This window comes from Culex quinquefasciatus, chromosome 2 (assembly GCF_015732765.1).
Source record: "Culex quinquefasciatus strain JHB chromosome 2, VPISU_Cqui_1.0_pri_paternal, whole genome shotgun sequence".
NCBI classification, from domain to species: Eukaryota; Metazoa; Arthropoda; class Insecta; order Diptera; family Culicidae; genus Culex; species Culex quinquefasciatus.
In genome coordinates this window covers 137,038,142-137,058,469 of record NC_051862.1, presented here as the reverse complement: position 1 = coordinate 137,058,469, position 20,328 = coordinate 137,038,142, and the positions used below count along the sequence as shown (strand labels likewise).

Below are 20,328 nucleotides of genomic sequence, written 5' to 3'. Positions count from 1 at the left end.
TCTGGAATCGAACCCAAGCCGACTGGGTGAGAGGCAACCACGCTTACCCCTACACCACGATCCTGGAATTGCTGAATTAAATTATCAAAAATGATACAATGTATAGTGTCAAGATTTCCTAACGCAATAGTCTTCAATTTGTTTCGCCCTTTTAACAGACTTTTCTTCTACAAAAAAATAAATAAAGATTTTATTCGATATTGGACTACACAGCTAAAAAAGTAGTAATCCAGCTGCGTGTAAAAGGCCTGGGTGTAAAATAAATATTGCATTATGTTATGAAATTTTATGTGATTTAACACCCTGAAATATGTAGCCCATAAGTATGGGAAATCTACTTGACCGATATGTCAAACTCATATATGCGTTTATCCTTATAACTTTTCATTGGTCTGATGGCCGAGTGGGTGAAGGCGCCAGTCCTTACTGTTGGTGCTGGGTTTGAATCCCGTCGGTTGCAACTTTTTTTTATGTTTGCAAAAATTGTACATGCAGTGTGTAATATTAAGTGTTTATTTTGACGAAGGTGATGTGCATGCTTTTGCATGCGATTTTACCATTGGATTTTTTGCTGTGTGTATGTAACCCCTTCAGAAGATATTGTTGTAGATGCTGAATAAATAAAATTCATCAATACCATCATGGGTACACAGGAAAAAAAATCATGGTAATATTACATCTGGGAAGGGGTACATCTTTTATGTCAGAAAAAAGGTGTAATTTTATCTCTGGAAATGTGTAATTTTACCACTTTTCTGGTGTAATGTCACTTTTTCAGTCTAAATTGAGGTAAAATTACATCATTAAAGAGGTAATATTCAACCTTCCAAAATTACAGCTTCCAAATTTACATTATTTTTTTCTGTGTAGGCTACGTTAGAAGTTAAATGCTCAGCAACAAAAAATAGTCATGCCAGCAACAAAAAAAATATTTTCAGCTGAAGTTCTCAAAAAATAAATGACTTTAGTTTTTTTTCAATGAATATGTTTAAGTTTTAAGGACAAGTTGGGCCATTTTCTCTAGATTTTTCTAAGATTGATTTAAAAACGAAGTTGACTTTATAGCTGTTGGCCACCATTGCTAGTACCAACCACTAGTGTCTTCCTTTTATCTACAAGGACTTCGCCGCCCTGGGCTCCTAAGTGTATGAAAGTATGGCACGGAGCGACGGCGCCGAATACCCATATTTACACAAAGAATTTTAGAGCGCCCGCCACGGGATTCGAACCGTCGATCTCTGGATAGTGAGTCCAGTTTAGATTGATTTAAGTGACAGTAATTTTCCTTAGTTTAGCCGGTAACAAAATGTTTTTAGGACAAAATGTAACATTTTTAAAGACATTCTTTGAATTTCGATTCATTTTTTTTTCGATCCATCCGACGCCTTTTGTTTATGCTGGGATCGTCTTTCTGAGATAAAAAAAATAGCTCGTAATTTTTTATAGGAAATATTGATTTCGAAATTTGCATGTGACCTTTCCAATGGTTTGAAAAGAAAAAAAAAATGATTCCTAGTTTTTAAGTAAAATAGTCCGATCTAAAAATTCATTAAAAATAAAGAATTTGTGATCTTTGAAAAAAACATTGAAAAGAAGATTTATTTGAATTTAAGAAAAAATTGTCATTCAAATTTTGACTTTGCCAATGTTTTAAAAAAATCATTTTTGGTTCAACTCTATATTATGTGACATTAAGTATGCAATATATTTTGTAGTAATCCAGACTATGCCTCTAATCATTTTTTTAGTGGTATTGTTCTATAGCAAAAACTGCGAAAAACAAGCAAAAAATTGAAAAAAAATATGTAACAACATAAAAAAGGTTAAAAACAGGAGGAGGTAAAGTTAGCCAATTACTATCAGAAACTAACATAAACTAGGTAAACAGGATAAATGAAAATTAAAACACTAAAAATGAAACAAGTGAAAATTAAAACAAGAGAAGTAAAGTTTCTCGTAGGGCAAAAGTTGCATAAACTGACCTTCCAAAAACGGGAAAAAATCGTCGAAAAAAATTAAGCAAAAGAGCGTCCGAGCGATCCGAGCGATCCGAGCGATATCCGATTTTGGAAATTTTTGTATCTTAAAAAGTTCGTGATTCGTCAAATACGAAAAAATCATCGTGAAGATTTAGGTGAGCTCGCAGTAAAACAGAAAATGTATCAAGAGCGAACACCACCAGCCATGTGTGCGCTGCAGATAGGGCCGTTTTTTTGCCCACATGCCGAAGGAAATTCGAAGGGGCGCAAAATAAAAGGTGAAAAACCGCGTCCCCACAACTAGGTCAATCCAATTACAGAAATGCCACCCGGTTCCTCCCCCGGACCATTTCGTGGTGTCGTTAGCAGAGTTTGTTTTGGAGTGTGTTTTTTTTATTTATACTCACACTCACTTTTTTTTCGTGTGATGTATGGGAGAACCTGCTTCACGGCGTCGCCGTGGGTTCGCAACTGGAGCTTTCCAGTTGTTGAACCCGGGCGGCGATGTCCGTGCCGGGAGAGAGCCGGTGAAAGGCACCGGCTTCGGAGATCGGTGTGCAGTCAGCAGTGCGGCTGATATCGATCTGAAGACGACGGTGACGGCGGAGTGTCACCGGTAACGACATTCAAATGGCTTGATTTGTTGGAGCCGGGCGTGACTGTTTGCCGTAAATGGTGTCTAGTTTGAGAAAGGGGATTCTATTTGATTATGTCTTTTTAAACTGCGACAGAATTTTTTCATTTAAACTTTGAAAAATATTAGCATTTTTCAAGAATGATTTGCTGTTCCTCTGCATTGGATTACCACCAAACAGCGATTTGTTTACGCCACCAATTTCACACTATTTGTCACATGCAGTAGTGCATCAGCTCAACTCAATTGGCGCTAAAAATACAATCCATTGCATGCACATGTTTGCAAGCACACAACGCGCTTATCGATCCGCTGCTGTCGGTCAATCAATCTTCAACGTTCTGTCAATCCAAGTTTGAAATCCTCGATACTTGACGCTCGGGGTGGTCTGCGGGGCTTCAGTGTTTGTTTACGTGGTTTATACTACTTAGGCTGCATCGATTGGCATATTTAGATATGGATGAAGTGCAGTTCCACGTGCCACCACAACTTCCCATTCTTCAGGGAAGTAGAGATTGAGCAAACAAAACCACATCGAAGATTCCTTAAGATAATCACGTTTTTTTTTGCATTGCGGTTCTGCCACTATCGAACTTTGAATGCGGCTCACCATGAATCACTAGCCTTCGTTTTATATTTTTCCAGATGTTGTTTATTTTTATACTTTGCGAAAGCAAAGAGGAATCAAAACAAAATGCATCAAGCGAGGCAAATAAAGGCGAAATGAGTTCAAAATTAGAAACGCGTTTTGGGGGTGGAAAAAAATGACCAGTTCAATTTCTTGAACCTGAGAAAATGGGTTTATAACATGTCACGAGCAGTCAGAAATGTTAAGAGGCAAAATAAAGCGACCAGTGAACACCTGGGGTCAACGAAATGGAAATAATTGTTTACATAATGCCTGGTTGCGATGGATTTCATCAATATAACCAGTGTCATAACTAGCTTCTGGTCAGTTTTCATAAAATTGGGTCAAATTTGTATTAAATTTCAAATTATTTTACATCCATTTTGAACCACTGAATCTTATAATCTTTCTATGAATCTTTGAATCTTTGAATCTTTGAATCTTTGAATCTTTGAATCTTTGAATCTTTGAATCTTTGAATCTTTGAATCTTTGAATCTTTGAATCTTTGAATCTTTGAATCTTTGAATCTTTGAATCTTTGAATCTTACAACTCGTCATTTCAAGTTGATGTCAGTAAACGCTGCAGTTTCGTCAAGGTATGTTAGCCCAATTAACATTAATAAATCAACTAGCCACCATCTAGTTTTATAATGGTTTCATGGTAGCATCTGTATTGCTTAAAAGCTAAAGCAAAAGCTATTTGAAAGGTTTTAACAAAGTTTTATGCTTGGGACATAAAACCTAGTGAATATAAAAGCCAACTGGCTTTAAATAAGGTTTTATGGATGTTTTAAGAGAGTCTTGAACACCAGATTGTAATATCATGCCAAACGGTTTTATTGCATGATTCGTTAAAACCAAGGGTTTCTATTATATCATCAATGGCAAGATGAACTTTGGATAAGACGTTTGAGGGACCATCCACATACCACGGGGGAAATCTCAACCCCCCCTCCCCCCCCCCCCATCGTGGACAATTCCCACACAAAAATACTAAGGCGTGGTTTATGGATGGTTCCTGAAGACGTATGAAATGTCATTTTTCCATAACACCCGACTAGGTTTAACAAGGGTTTTATAAAGGCGTTGAGGAGGTTGTTAGAATTCAGTTGTAAAGCCTTGAACCTTCCCGGGAAATCCCGGGAAATTTAGAATTTGTTGAAAGTTGTTATGATCTTGGTTTCAATTAATACTATGCAACAAAATTGTATAGGACATCAACATCAATGGTTTAAATAAGTGTAAAGATCAATTAACAGCTTGACTGCATGTAATAACTCATTCAACTACAAGAAAATGTATTTTGGTATTTTTTGATGAGAAATTTTAAACTTGCCTCTGAGAACAGTTTATTGAAATGAGACCAAAATATGCAGAAATTATGTTTTTCATGACAAATACTGGTTTCAGCACTTGAACAGATGGTAAAGCTTTTTAGTGTTGGTTTTACTCTAAACAACCCAATGTTTTCAAATATTTGAAGCAAGCTTTAAATATATTTTTGCATTTTTTGAGAATAAACAATAGAAAGAAATTGTTCAATGATTTTTTTTATTATTATGCAACATGAATTAAATTAACACCATTCTTCAAAAAGTCTTCTATTTTTTCACATTTAACCCTGTAACACCTGTAGTTGCACCAGTGCTCCATAATTCTTTTACTTCAAATTGTAATTTCTTTAGTACTAGGTATTCAACCAGTTGAATTAATTCTTTTTGCACAAGTTCGATTTTCATCTCATGCATCTCATGGTAAACAAAAACGTAAAAAAGCTCATAAAAAACATAAAATTTCACTCAGTGTGTGTTTTTTGGAATTGCAAAAAATGTTGTATGGAACTCGTTGCAAAACTTGATTTTTTCAGCACTTTTCGTATTTATCCAACTCGGTGAACCTCGTTGGATAAATGTACGACTCGTGCTGAAAAAATCCTCTTTTTGCAACTTGTTGCATAAACTACTATTTCGGGAAAATCCCGGAAATTCCCGGGAATTTTTGTCCCGGGACGGAAAATTGGATGCTCAAGTTACTTGGAAGAAATGCTCCCTGATTAAAATTAAATTTTAGTGGTTTCCCGGCCAATAAATAAAATTGTAAATTTAGGGAATAACTGGAATGAAATCATTTGAAGCAACCAAGCGTTTCCACGGTCATCTATGGAGGAAGCAAAAATAAGGGGATGCGCATGGTTACTTAAGACGATTCCATAGCAATTATAATCAAATTTACAAAGTTCAATTCTGTCGATTGTAGCGTGTTCAGGGAGACCATATCTATCATACTTTGACAAAAAAGAAGCGTTTACGTTTGACTCTGAATTTTTGAATCTTTGAATGCTGTTTTGTTCTGGAAAAATCATTTATAAATCCGGTTTCAATTTATCACATGTTTATTACTCATCGCCACTCAAAACAGATATCTATAAATATGCCAAATTTAAACGAAAACCCCTTAAAAATCTAGCTTCCAAATTTACATAACCGGAGACGTCAAACTTGTTTTGATGCTACCCTCAGCTAGGCTGCCAAATGCAGTAAAAACCGCGCCTGCCTGCCAGCCTCGATTTGCCATTTATTGCGAACGAATTAATCGAAAGTTGATGGGCACTTCCGGACGATCCGGCCAACTAGGAGGCGGACTCGTCCAATCATCACCGCGTTGATCGCAATCAAAAAGCCTCCCTCAAACCCCTCTCATTCAACGCTGAATTAAAATTCAAAACTCACTGCCAAAAGAAGCGCGCTCGCCGTTGGGCCAAAGCCGCGTGAATCGCAGACTATTTCGGTCTATGCCAAAAATAGCGTCAAAAACCTTGATCGTCTTCGCCGTCGACTTGGTCGTCGTCGTCGCGGTTGTGAATGGTTCCGTTCGAGGTCGAGTTGAAAAGCAGCCGGAGCCGGTTCCCCCCGGACGTCTTCGATTGGGATGGAGGGGGGGGGGGGCTAATTTTTAACTGTTTACTTGTAGGGCACTCGTTACGGGTTGTGTTTTTTCCCCCGGGAGACTTCGGGATGTTTGAGGGAAGATTTTAACCCTCAACTTAACAACTCGAAATAGAGACAAGTAAGGGTTAATTACATAATTTTTGTTTAGGGTAGAGTAGTCATCAATGAGACACGGGTAACAATGATAAAATGGCTCTCACAAGTCGTAGTTTCAACCAATCAGGCTCATATTTGGGGGAAAGGTGTGTCTACTGGATACACATCTGCCATATTAGTGGCTTTGGTTATGGACGCTCCCTTGAAAAGTAATTCATAAATGTTTGATTATGAGGTGTAAAAGTAAATTATGGACAAAAAATACTTTTTCGCTCGTAGGCTGCCATTTACACAAAAACTAATATTTCTTCAATTGTCTTTCGAAGTTCCATAGGGATTAAGTTGGGATACAATGGCCTTTCATTAGGTTTGGCAAAAATTTAGAATATACCCAGAATCCAGGGCTGTCTCATTGTTCCCCAATCATTTTAGCCCATGGGTAACAATGAGACACTTTGATTTTTCTTCAATAAACTTTTCAAAATCGATGAAAATCTTTCAAAACATGAATTAAAAGTGATTTTTGGCATATTTATAAAGTTTAAACTTCATTTAACCAAAAATACTAAGTTATTTGGTATTAATATATGGATTTAACAAAATTTCAATACTTTTTAGTGTAACTTTTGTTATTAAAAGTTTCATGTAGGCAAAATTGCTCTAAAATGTTCAAGGCAAGTCGCCTGCAATGGAACAATACAAAAACATGATGTTTTGCTAGAAAAATGTTGATTTTCGTAAAGTGTCTCATTGTTCCCCAGCTGTCTCATTGTTCCTGCCAAGTGCGTCTACAATGAGACAGTTGAATAACTCTGGCTGTAGATGTCGGATCGATCTCATATTTTGGTCAATGTTAGAACACATTAAAAGAAAGATAATGCAACTAAAAGCTCATTAAAACATGCTGATGAAAAAATTAGAAAAATCGTTGAAAGTTGAAAACCAAAAGTGTCTCATTGATGACTACCCTACCCTACACTATATTTGAATCCATTCCAAGAATCGAACATTTGGTACCAACGCATATGGAATTTGTCCTCGTGACTGTCGCCGTCGCTCGATCCGGAGTGACGTTCTCCGGTCCGAAATCCGAGCCAAGTATCGGATGGACGGATCGCGACAGGCTGAATATAGAGTGCGGGTGATGTTTTAATTTATTCGACGTGCTCCGGTGGACCGGTTCTACTACAGAACTAGTCGAAAGGTAGTTTTAGCCGTCTTTGAAGTTGCCCTTTTTTCCAGATCGGTGGATCTCGGTTGCATAACAGGCAGTTTGGCAGGTGAAAACGTAATACTTCTCGAGGTAGGGGGAGGAAAAGTCATATTTGGTTTCACCTGTTTGTTTGACGAATAGAGACATTGTCACAGATAATTTGACGGATGCGAGCTGGATAGCAGTTCGTACCAGGCTGTTTGCGCGGTACAAAGTTCAACATTTTTGCTGTTGACAAAGGTAGCGAATCGTTGAAATCGGTTGGAATTGTTTGTTGGCACGTCTTATCTTATCGATAGACTGTGCGTAGCAAAAACACTCTTTTGCTTAAAATTGGCTGATGAGTAACCTTGAATGCCTGTGAGCGTCTACAATGGCTTATCGTTGGGATTGCTGATGAAATTAATTGACATCGGTGTTGTTTGGTATTTTTTTTCCAGTTATTTTGTTATTAAACGATACTTAAGCTGTAAGGTTCCTAACATTTATATTGCCTTTTTATCTATGATAACTTATGTCAGGGTTGCCGGAAAAACAAACTTGATCAGATGTTCAATTTCCTTTTCAATTAAGGCAATTTTTAAAAGGCAGTTTGGATTTGTCTGTCTCCTGTTTTCTTTTGAAAAGTACAATAAACTATCCAGTTCACATAATAAATACCGTAAACTGAGGTGACTTTGGTATCCCGGGGTGACTTTGATAGGTTTTTCAAATGCCCGTCAAATTAATATCTAAACATTTTTTTGAGAATTTTAAGTATGTAAGCATTAAGGGATAGCTTATTATCGAACATATATACAAAAATGTGACGGTTACATTGGATGTATCAAAATTAGTGGCCAAATCAAATTTCTATCAATGTCACCCCGGGCTATCAAAGTCACCCCAGTTTATGGTACAGTGTCATCAGATTCGTTAAAATTTCACTTCATTCGAAACATCCGTTTATACTGTTTTTCAGCTTAGCAAAAAATATTAACTTTACTTTCGAGAAATTTTACATATTTTTAATATAATATTACGGAAAATCCACTACGGATCTACTGCTGTATTTTTCCAAAGTTATTGTAATTTCCGCGTTAAATAGGTAATTCTGAGCTTCGTTTACCCTTCACAGCTGAGCAATTCTCAACTACTAAATCATCAAAAAACGGAGAAAAATCCGTGGGTTAGAAATTATATAAATCGCGCTATTGTGATCAAAAATTAGTCAGAAGTACGAGACTTTTTAATTCCTTGCACCCACTTTTTTCTGAAAAGTTATAAGGACCATCCATAAACAACGTGGACACATTTTTGAAATCTCAGAACCCTCCTCCCCACCGCGTGGGGATACTCTTTTGTATGGAGCGTGGACAATCGCTTGATGAAGAAAGCAATGATGCAAAATGGCATATTTAGAAATCGATAGTCCGATATTCAATGTTAAAATATGAAACATTCTTGAAAAAAAATCCAGAGTGGGCGAACAAACTAAATAGACTATTTTCAAGAAAAAATACCTAAAAATGACTGTAACTTAAAAACGGTACACTTTATCAAAATTTCACTAAACTACTTTTTGATTGCAAATTCGATTTAATATCGAAAAATGAAGTTGAAAAATGTTTGCGACCAATATTTCGTTTTTTGAAAAAAATAGCATTGATTCAAAAATTCATAACTCGGTCAGATTTTTTAATTTTTTTGTTTTATCTGCAAATCAAGTTTTAGTGAAATCATTTTTTTCAGTGTTGTCCTTATCCATACCTACAACTTTGCCGAAGACACCAAATCGATAAAAAAAATCCTTCAAAAAATACAGATTTTTGTATGGACAGCTGCCAAATATGAACGAACTAATGATGCAAAATGGCTTCTTTGGGCATACCGAAGGAACCAAAAAAGTTTAAGCAGGATTAAAAAATACAAAAAATAAAATTAAAAAAAAGACCGATTCCGCAGAGAATTGCTCATATAATTTATATAAATTTACCAAAATGAAATAATATTCAACCAGTCATTCGATTATTTTAAAACTTCAGCATTATGTGATGAAATTTGGAAAGATCCGCAGTATTTGTTTCAATATGCAGGTTGGCTGGAATTCCGAACAAGTAAGGTGTCATCCATAAAGTATGTCACGTCAAAATCGGCCAAAATTTTCTATATTTTAAGGTAAATAATTATTCAGTATTTTTTGTAATGTCCCAGACCTCTGGCATTTTTTTTTATATTTTGAAAATGATGATGTTAGCATTCTACAGTAAAAAATGTAAAAAAGCAATAGCTGTCAAAACATGAAAAATAAACAAAAAAGGCTTAAGGTAACGATGCTTGCGTTAAAGTTTAATAAAATCCAATTCGATTGCCCATCAAATTGAATAAATTAAACTAGAAAAACAATCTCATTTTACACCGCCCACGATCGTTGCACCGCGGCGACAACCATCCAGCAGCGACGCAAGCAATACTAATTAGACGTGTAATAAGTGTCACTAAGAAGCCGCTCACTTGCAGGTGACGCCGGCCGCCACTCGGGTAGAACTCCCATTTCAGTAAATCTCTGTCAAGGGAGCGGTGAAATGCCACCACCTGAGCTGTTGTGCTGTAGCTGTGCTGCAAACGCATTTCGTACGGCACCTCCTCCGAGCGTTCGCGACTTGAGCGGATTTTCTAATTAGCTTAGAACCGGTTACGAAACAGGTTCAACCCGCTTACAAGTTGTGAAGTCACCTGTTTTAGTTGGCGGATTTGTAAAGTTTAGATTGGAAGGGATTTTTTTTTTGCACGTTCAAGGTTGAGTTTTCGATTCTTGGGCGGGGATCCCCTAACTAATTAGGAGCTTTTATGGTGGAACTCGTAAAGCAGTCACCCCAACTGGACATTGCGTCTAGACGCGCCAAAATTGCGGATGTCTACATCTGCGAATTGGTCAATAAATCTGGAGAAAATGCTTGAAGTTCCCCAACGAAACTCGAAAATGCGAATTATCTCACGTTGCACATCGTCTCTACCCAACTTCTAGGGAATACTGTGCGGCTCGGTTCAGCTCGTCAGGTTGCCCTTGACTTCTCCGCTGCTGGTACACACATCGGATGCTCGACGCCAATTCCTTTGTTGTGGCGGCCGCCGCTCACGAGATTGCGTTTCAACAGGGGAAGATATTCGACCCGGGTTGTCGCATGCGAGGATTCCCCGTGATGGGGAACGCTGAACCGAATGAAAGGAATCGAGTTCGACACCGCGAGCTCCGCGATTCTAGAAGCTTCTAACCGCTCAAAGTAGTTTGAACGTTTCGACTAAGAGAAGGTTCGCAACTCTAATTAATAGGTATGCCACCGAAACCGTCGGCGTCAGCTTAAGGGGGAGATCTGGCCAACATTGCACCGACTTCAGAGTCGGTTCGCTGATAGTGGGTAATTATTTCTGCAACGACCGACAATCGCTGCAAAACTTCGCGCGCTGAGCCACACTCTGTCCTTCGTGTCGTTAGATCCCACTAAAATTAGCATAACTGCCTAGTGCTGACTGCTGGCTGGCGGCAAAGTTCTGCTGAGAGAAGCATTTTATTTGTTCGCGAGCGCGATTTCTAGGGCCACTTTGAGCTACTTTGCAGGGGCATTGCAGAAAAGCCGGTGTAACATTTAGTGGGGTTTACAATTAACGGTGACGAAATGGTTTGGCCTGAAGCTCTCGTTCGATTACTCGCACAGTAATTGCAGGTCGGTTCCATTTGCAACATAACTGGATCCAGTAAGAAAAGTGGCAGAACTACTTGAGTAAAGTTGAAGTTTCGTTCGTTTTAAATGGATTGTAATCAATCTACTAGAACTCTCGAACAAGTCGAAGTTTAGACTGGTTAAGATCTGGAAGTCTACCGCCTTAACAAAAAATAGGTCGGAGAGTTTTTACTTCGGATAATATCCGAATAGCTTCAGTGAGTATGGTAGACTACGTTGATGATAAGTTGAGATTACTTAGGTCATCCAAAGAATCCCTGGAGTTAAGATCTGTAAGTCTACTGCCGTAACAAGCAGGATGTCGTTGAGTTTTGACCCCGGATTTTACCCGCATAGCTTCAGTGAATATGTCAGACTACTTTGATGTAATCCAAGTGCATGCAAGGTAAATTTACTCATTCTTCGAGGTTATAGCTCTTATGGATCCTTTTCAAATGTTGCTCCCGATATTGTGTTGATAAGCTGAGCGGCATAATGGTTGCGGCGTCAGGCTCCCAAGCATTATGTTCTAAAGGTTGTTAGGTACGGTATGTCTACGCCTTCTTCATCCCTAACTAATTTTGTGAAACATGATTACGATCATGGAGTCCTCTCACTGCGGAGATTACGCAACGCAGCAGAGCTGGCTAAATTTATTATTGTGTTATTTTTTTTTATTTTGACAAAACAAGGCGAAATCTAAATACAATACTTCCATTGGACAGGTTTGTGTTGTACTGCATTCGATTCGATTAGATCAAACAGCGGTACCATCTTTTGATGATTATACAGTTACACTAGATAAATTGACAATAATGACTGCCAGAGAAAGGAGACATGTTCTTCATAAGGCACTGACTGCTCCGCAGCAATTACAGCCCAGTATAGAAGGTAGTCTGAGCCATTAATTACAAGGTGTTCACGCGCTGTCCCAATCCCCTGTCGCACTCCGCAAATCAAATTATGGTAACTGCTGACGGATGCCCAAGTTACACCAATTAGCTACAACGCTATTCGTTCCATATTAGAAGATGCCCAGCTATTACTGCCACGTGATCATTTCACATTGCTCACCGGCAAAGGGAGAAGGAAATGTAACTTGGAAGATGTCTTTCTTCCAGTGCGCTGGGGGACGGATAATGAGCTAATTATACAGGATGCGGCACCACCTTAACCAAAGTGTAATTCTAGTACCGGCCCCCGAAGGCCTCTTTGATGTTGCATAATGGTTCAGGCTTGGATATTGCGACATAGTGTCGTGTCATCTCATAGAGAGGGATCGAGGTAGGCGCGGTAGAAAGTGGTCAATAACAATTAGAGCGACAGGGTTCAAGACTTACCATAGCTTGCTCGATCTTGTTGTCAATTGCAACTGCACTTGTCCCAGATGCACTGGAAAGGAAGAAGAAAAAGAACGATTGTTAGAAAAATTGTGTTGATTACGATTAAATGACTTCAGTTCAACCTCTAAAAAAAGAAACTTTACAAACTCGTATAATCAGGTATAAACTGGTGTAAATTCCGCAAAATATTTAATTTAAAATTCATCAACACACTTTGTTTTCCATCCGTCTGATGACATTTCACTCTTATCAACCCCCTCCACCCAGCGCCATTTGCGTCACTGTCCTTGCCGTGTCGAATGACATTTGCAGTTTCAGTCCTGGCTTATGATGATGATTTTGTTTTAATCCATCCCCGCAATCAATTCCGCGACCACGGTAGACACCGCGGTTTCGAGGCTTATCTGCAGCTAGCAAATACATAACCCGTTGATAACACCCCTTCGATTGACGTAGGTAAATACCGGCTATTGACAGTTTTTTCCTACCTTAGAGAGGGAAGGAGAGCTTGTTGTTGTTATTGAAATATTTTTTTCTTGCACTCGTGTCACAAGTTTTTGTTTGCTCTTCTCGTTTGGGGATAGTTCTTCATCGAAAGTTTACAAACATAACTTGAATCAGCCCTGGTTGATGAATTACCCCTGAGGGTGGTGGTACATTTCCACTCGAAGGAGTGTACTTTGTTCAGGCGAGTTTATTCTGCGGCGAAACGGTCGGACGGTGGTAGTAATGAATGTGTTTTGCACATTTGATTAAAACCATAAGGCTTAGTCACACCCTAGCTGTTGTTTGGATACAATGAGTGTGTAGAGAACTGTTTTGTTTTGCAGACGAGAATCTATTAACCTTTGGGTGACATTTTTGGTAGCCGATTACAGTTATGTCAATTTTATTGGTCGTTTGCCTTCATTTTACAAAGCTCAACCCATGTTTTGGGAAGAATCACAGTCTGTGAAAAAAAGTTTGTACAATTTTGTAAAATTAAAAAAAAAACTTGGTACTAACACTTTACTCTAAAGGGTAATTTTGGTCCCTGACTACGAATCCCATTTTTCGATATCTCGTGACGGTGAAGTGATTAGATCTCTTTTTTCTGGACACGTTTTTCAGCGATTTTTAACTCGAAACCGTGAAGAGATAGACATTTGATGTCAAAGTGACTTTTGCGTAAAATTCAGAAAAAACGTATTTTTCATAAAAAAAAGTTTAAAAAACAGTGCCATTTCCCGTTACTTAACTGTAAAAATTGAGAGACATGTCATTTAAAGGGAAATTAAATGTACTGCAAGTAAATCTGCAATAACTCAGAGGTGTCATCAGTTCATTTAGACCAAAAAATTTCGTTTTTTAATTACGTGTTTTTGTAAGATGTCTTTGTAGGGTTACTTTTAACACAGTGTTTCTCAACCGGTGAGGAATTCCCCCCTGGGGGGGGGGGGGGGGGAATTTGGCCATTCTTGGGGGGAAATGGGGATGCAATAGAAATGTAATGCCTTTTAACAACGAGTTATTTTGAAGTGCATAACAGAGTTTTGGAGATCCTTTCAGCTGTGTGTTGCATCATAATCCATTTTGGAACAATTATTTCTTTAACTTAGGCACTAACAAGAGTAAGAAAAATAAAAAAAAACTTACAGAAATATTTGTAAACACATTTTTTCATGTTTTTGTTCTATTTCTAAAAGATTGTTAATTAAGAAATTCTGAAAGTTTTTGCATTGCATTTTGAACAGTACATTTTACATTTTTTGTGAGTGCTCTCATCTTGATTTTTTTAAAGTATTATGATTATTGTCAGTTATGTTTTCATACACGAAAACAAACTCGGATTTTTTTCAAGGAAGCATTTGCATCTTAATCAAAAAAATTCAATCAGGAACAGTTGGTTTATGAAAAATATACAAATGTTGAGATAACTGAACTGCACTTATCGCTTAAAATTGGAATATTTTTTCAAAATCATAAATATAACCAGTTAATTTAAGTTTGCTCAAATTATACTTTTTTTTATACACTTTTCAAACGTTTCTTTCACATCCAGATTATTTTAACTATATGTGAAAAAATCTATCTGAATGAAAGTTTTATTAATTTTGGACTACATTGTGAGGTTTATTTCACAAACTGCATATTTATATGTTTTGCATGATTTTTGTTTTTTTTATTGAAACTTCAGTCTTATGATAACAATTTAATCCTAAATTATGAAATTTGTTCCAAATTAAAGGGGGGAATGGAGTTCATGAAAATTACCCAAGGGGGGAATGAAACGAAAAAGGTTGAGAAACACTGTTTTAACAGAATATCAATGTTCTACAAAGTTGTAGAGGAGACAATTCCAAAAATTTGGATGCTTAAGACACATTCTCCGGCAATGTACACCTTAGGATGAAATTTTGAAAAGCGTGTATGAGCTATTTGGATATTTTTCCTCGATTCTAGACTACTTGAAGCTTCAAAAATCATGGTTTTTATTAATTGATCATTTGAATATCATTTTGTACAAGTTGGTTGGGTTAAGCATCAATTCGTGATAAAATCATCGTTTTAAAACATTTTTCTAAAAACTCCTGGTTTTCAGCGAAATAAAATCCAAAAAATATTCATTTGATTGCATTTTGTAGGTTTTTAGTTGTACTAGACGGAAATGTCATGGGTTTGCAGTTTATCTTAAGTTAAGTATTTTTTCAAACTAGTGTAAGTTTACCATTTTATTGCGTTGCAACGTCACGAAAAAGGGACATTTGTTTATGTCAACAAAAAACTAAACATTCAATCATTTTGATATTTCAGATGCTCTTTGTACTTGGAAAGAGCTTTCAAATGCAATCTAGAGCGACTTAATTGGTTGTCTAGATCCAAAGTTACAACAGGTTTAAATTTGCGTTGCAACGTCACGAAATTTTAAATCATATTGGTCACATGGCAAAAAAGGTGTATGGGTAGTTGGTTGTTGAAGATAAAAGGGTACTAAATATTATATATTTGTTATATAATGTTTCCGAGCATATTTACAGAAGAATTGTACATGGGTCATTCACAAATTCCGTCATTTAAGTTTGATGCAACTCGAAAAAAAAGTATTTTATGAAACTTGTTGAACAAATCAAAATAGACCGATGTTAATAAGGGGGAAAAATTCGAAAACTTTCAAAAAAGTAATTACGTGGTTACTGGATGGCCCCTTTATGATAAACTGATTTACGTGAGGGTTCATTCTAATACAACGCAATGATTTTTTTTATCCCACACCCTTATGTAAGTCAAATTACAGTGAAATTCATTAAACAATAAAAATCACGTGATTCGATTGTTTTTTTTTCACAAACTTTTGTCACTCTGTTGTTGGACGAACCCTTACTTAAATAAGTTGTATGCAACGTTTTGTTGTTCACAATTAAAAATGTTATGTTGCGCAGTTAAACAGTTATATTATTTCCTCAAATTTAATTTAAAAAGCACAAAAGTCAACAAAATAAGTTACGTTGTTTGCAGATCACCCCTTAGGGACCATGAACAAACGATATGGGTACCTTATTTATAAATTCAAAATAAGCCATCCTGAAAACTTGAAGCTCCTCACCTCCTTTCTAAAACTTCCACGTATTTTGTAAGTTGCCCAAAACCATTAAAATATTAAGGGAGCGTTCTTGCATTACGTAACAAAACATTTATATTTTTAGACCCCCTCCACCCCCTGGAAATACATTTCCGATACACTTTTTTTGTATAAATCTTCGAACCCTCCTCCCTCCCCCTTGATATTACGCCGTTACGTAATGCATGGACGTCCCGTTATATGGATAGAGTACGGGAGAGGGGGGTGGGGTTTCCTTCGTGATAATGGAATAATACAAAAAAATATTTTGAAAACCCTTTGGAAAACTTCGTAAATCGTACTGCAACTGTGAAAGCAGAATAGGGGGAGGGGGTCTAACATGGGCAGGCCAATCATATCACATGTCCTTGTACTATCTATTAATGTCTTATAATCAAATCTTAACCTACAGTTGTTCAGCCTAACAAAAACTATGATTTATTTTGAAACTATAATTTCGTGACGTTGCAACGCAACGAAAAACCCTGTTTTCAAAAACAGAGCGTTGCAACGTCACGAAATGTAAGCGGTCTTCAAAAATCGAGGTTTATTTTTTTCGAAAAACTAATGATTGCATTCGATTTGTTGGCCAATTTTACACTAAAAATGGAAGAAGAACTCCAAATTTGCCGTTTAACCCTTTCAGGCCTGATGGGTCATATATGACCCATACCGAAATTCGGTTGTATAAAATCACACAGTGCTCAAAACATATAACATTGTTCAGCAAAGTTGTAATTTATGAGTTTCTCTACCTAGGAAAAAATGTTTGAGTGGTTGTTAATGGCCTTTTTGACGACCTAGAACATCCTGAAAACTTGAAATTTGGAAACTTCAGAAAATGTTGAAGATAATTCAGGTTTACAACGATTTTTCAAGGCAAATGAAGTTTAGTTATTACCAGTTACATCCTCACGACCATTTGGGACCACTTCGATCCCTTTGGATCTCTTTTGGGATGATCTAGGTCCTCCAAAGTGTCCTGGAATACAAATCTTGGAGTCTACCGCCGTAACAACACGATTCTACCAAGTTTCCGATTATGGTTCATACTCAGTGATGTCCCTGGGACCCTTTGGCAACACTATGAGCTATGTGGGTCACTTTTGGGATGATCTGGGTCCTCCAAAGTGTCCTGAAATACAGATCTTGGAGTCTACCGCCGTAACAACACGATTCTACCAAGTTTCCGATTATGGTTCATATTCAGTGATGCCCCTGGGACCCTTTGGCAACACTATGAGCTATGTGGATCACTTTTGGGATGGTCTGGGTCCTCCAAAGTGTCCTGGAATACAGATCTTGGAGTCTACCTCCGTAACAACACGATTCTACCAAGTTTCCGATTATGGTTCGTATTCAGTGATGTCCCTGTGACCCTTTGGCAATACTCGGAGCTATTTGGATCACTTTTGGGATGTTCTGGGTCCTCCAAAGTGTCCTGGAATACAGATCTTGGAGTCTACCGCCGTAACAACACGATTCTACCAAGTTTCCGATTATGGTTCATATTCAGTGATGTCCCTGGGACTCTTTGGCAACACTATGAGCTATGTGGATCACTTTTGGGATGTTCTGGGTCCTCCAAAGTGTCCTGGAATACAGAGCTTGGAGTCTACCGCCGTAACAACACGATTCTACCAAGTTTCCGATTATGGTTCTTATTCAGTGATGTCCCTGGGACCCTTTGGCAACACTATGAGCTATGTGGGTCACTTTTGGGATGATCTGGGTCCTCCAAAGTGTCCTGAAATACAGATCTTGGAGTCTACCGCCGTAACAACACGATTCTACCAAGTTTCCGATTATGGTTCATATTCAGTGATGTCCCTGGGACCCTTTGGCAACACTATGAGCTATGTGGATCACTTTTGGGATGGTCTGGGTCCTCCAAAGTGTCCTGGAATACAGATCTTGGAGTCTACCTCCGTAACAACACGATTCTACCAAGTTTCCGATTATGGTTCGTATTCAATGATGTCCCTGTGACCCTTTGGCAATACTCGGAGCTATTTGGATCACTTTTGGGATGTACTGGGTCCTCCAAAGTGTCCTGGAATACAGATCTTGGAGTCTACCGCCGTAACAACACGATTCTACCAAGTTTCCGATTATGGTTCGTATTCAGTGATGTCCCTGGGACCCTTTGGCAACACTCGGAGCTATGTGGATCACTTTTGGGATGGTCTGGGTCCTCCAAAGTGTCCTGGAATACAGATCTTGGAGTCTACCTCCGTAACAACACGATTCTACCAAGTTTCCGATTATGGTTCGTATTCAGTGATGTCCCTGGGACCCTTTGGCAACACTCGGAGCTATGTGGATCACTTTTGGGTTGTTCTGGGTCCTCCAAAATGTCCTGGAATACAGATCTTGGAGTCTACCGCCGTAACAACAGGATTCTACCAAGTTTCCGATTATGGTTCATATTCAGTGATGTCCCTGGGACCCTTTGGCAACACTATGAGCTATGTGGATCACTTTTGGGATGATCTGGGTCCTCCAAAGTGTCCTAGAATACAGATCTTGGAGTCTACCGCCGTAACAACAAGATTCTACCAAGTTTCCGATTATGGTTCATATTCAGTGATGTCCCTAGAACCCTTTGGAAACACTCTGAGCTATGTGGATCACTTTTGTGATGTTCTGGGTCATCCAAAGTGTCCAGGAATACAGATCTTGGATTTTCCCACCGTAACAACATGATTCTACCAAGTTTCCGATTATGGTTCATATTCAGTGATGTCCCTGAGACCCTTTGACGAACACGAGAAACCAATCCGCGGACGTGGAGATAAGTGAGGTTGAGGGGAAACCTCGTATATTTTTGACCCATATATAGTTCGATACCGATCATATAGCCCAATTTTCAGCTCGAATTTTGCCTGAGGCTATGTTAGCGAGAAGAAAGTTGCAGTTGAGGCATTTCTCCGTGTATTGCTACAGAGTTTTGCAATGCTCAGATTCAGCCGCCCACAGATCGTTCGAGAGATTGAATGTGTTGGGTTTTGGGAGGTTTATGACTTGAACAAATTCAACTAACGCTGCAGTCAAAATCCTCCCTCGACCGCCACCTACCCCTTTTGCCTCGACAAATGGGATTCAAGCCATCCTTTCGCTTACAAAGCGAAACCCGCCAGGAGCTGGCACCCTTTAGCATTACTAGACTCCAAGAACTGTATTCCAGGACACTTTGGAGGACCCAGATCATCCCAAAAGTGATCCTCATAGCTCATAGTGTTTCCAATGGGTCCCAGGGACATCACTGAATATGAACCATAATTGGAAACTTGGTAGAATCGTGTTGTTACGACGGTAGACTCCAAGATCTGTATTCCAGGACACTTTGGAGGACCCAGAACATCCCAAAAGTGATCCACATAGCTCAGAGTGTTGCCAAAGGGTTCTAGGGACATCACTGAATATGAACCATGATCGGAAACTTGGTAGAATCGTGTTGTTACGGCGGTAGACTCCAAGATCTGTATTCCAGGACACTTTGGAGGACCCAGAACATCCCAAAAGTGATCCACATAGCTCCGAGTGTTGCCAAAGGGTCCCAGGGACATCACTGCACCCAAACGAAAAATATATCTCAAAATCTGCAACAGTGAATTTGCTGCAGAAAATGTTATATTTTATTACATTTTTTGCAGCAAGCCCATACATCATTTTTGCCCGCGTGTAAACACGTCAGCGATCTGCAGTTCTCACCAACACATAGAATGCTGGCGCGTCCCCGAGCAACAATCTAGAGAGAACATTATGTTCGCGCTCTGTCCCTCACCATTCATCAAGCGTCCATTGCGCGGTGGTAGCGTGTCGGATCAGTAACCTAGATGTTGATGGTTAAATCCTCGTTCTGTTAAGGTTTTTTTTCTGCAATACAATCAATCTGCCGTCGGTAATGTCGATAATTGTCGGTAACGGGCAAAAATGTCATACCCCTATATCGCAAAAAATGCATGAGGACAGTTTTCATGCAGATTCTGATATACTTTCATGCTGCCATGCATCAAAATCATGCGACCGCCGGTTGGGTGTGAATATGAACCATGATCGGAAACTTGGTAGAATCGTGTTATTACGGCGGTAGACTCCAAGATCTGTATTCCAGGACACTTTGGAGGACCCAGACCATCCCAAAAGTGATCCACATAGCTCATAGTGTTGCCAAAGGGTCCCA

General features: G+C 38.5%; 1 protein-coding gene across 1 annotated transcript in view; it reads right to left on the bottom strand.

The window, feature by feature from the left end:
* The window catches only part of LOC6037870 (protein bunched, class 2/F/G isoform), a 325,729-nt gene that overhangs the window by 23,821 nt on the left and 281,580 nt on the right, over positions 1–20,328 (bottom strand). The window contains exon 4 of the mRNA XM_038253006.1: positions 12,542–12,593. Coding sequence (XP_038108934.1) covers positions 12,542–12,593 — 52 coding nt within the window. The remainder of the gene's footprint in view (positions 1–12,541; positions 12,594–20,328) is intronic.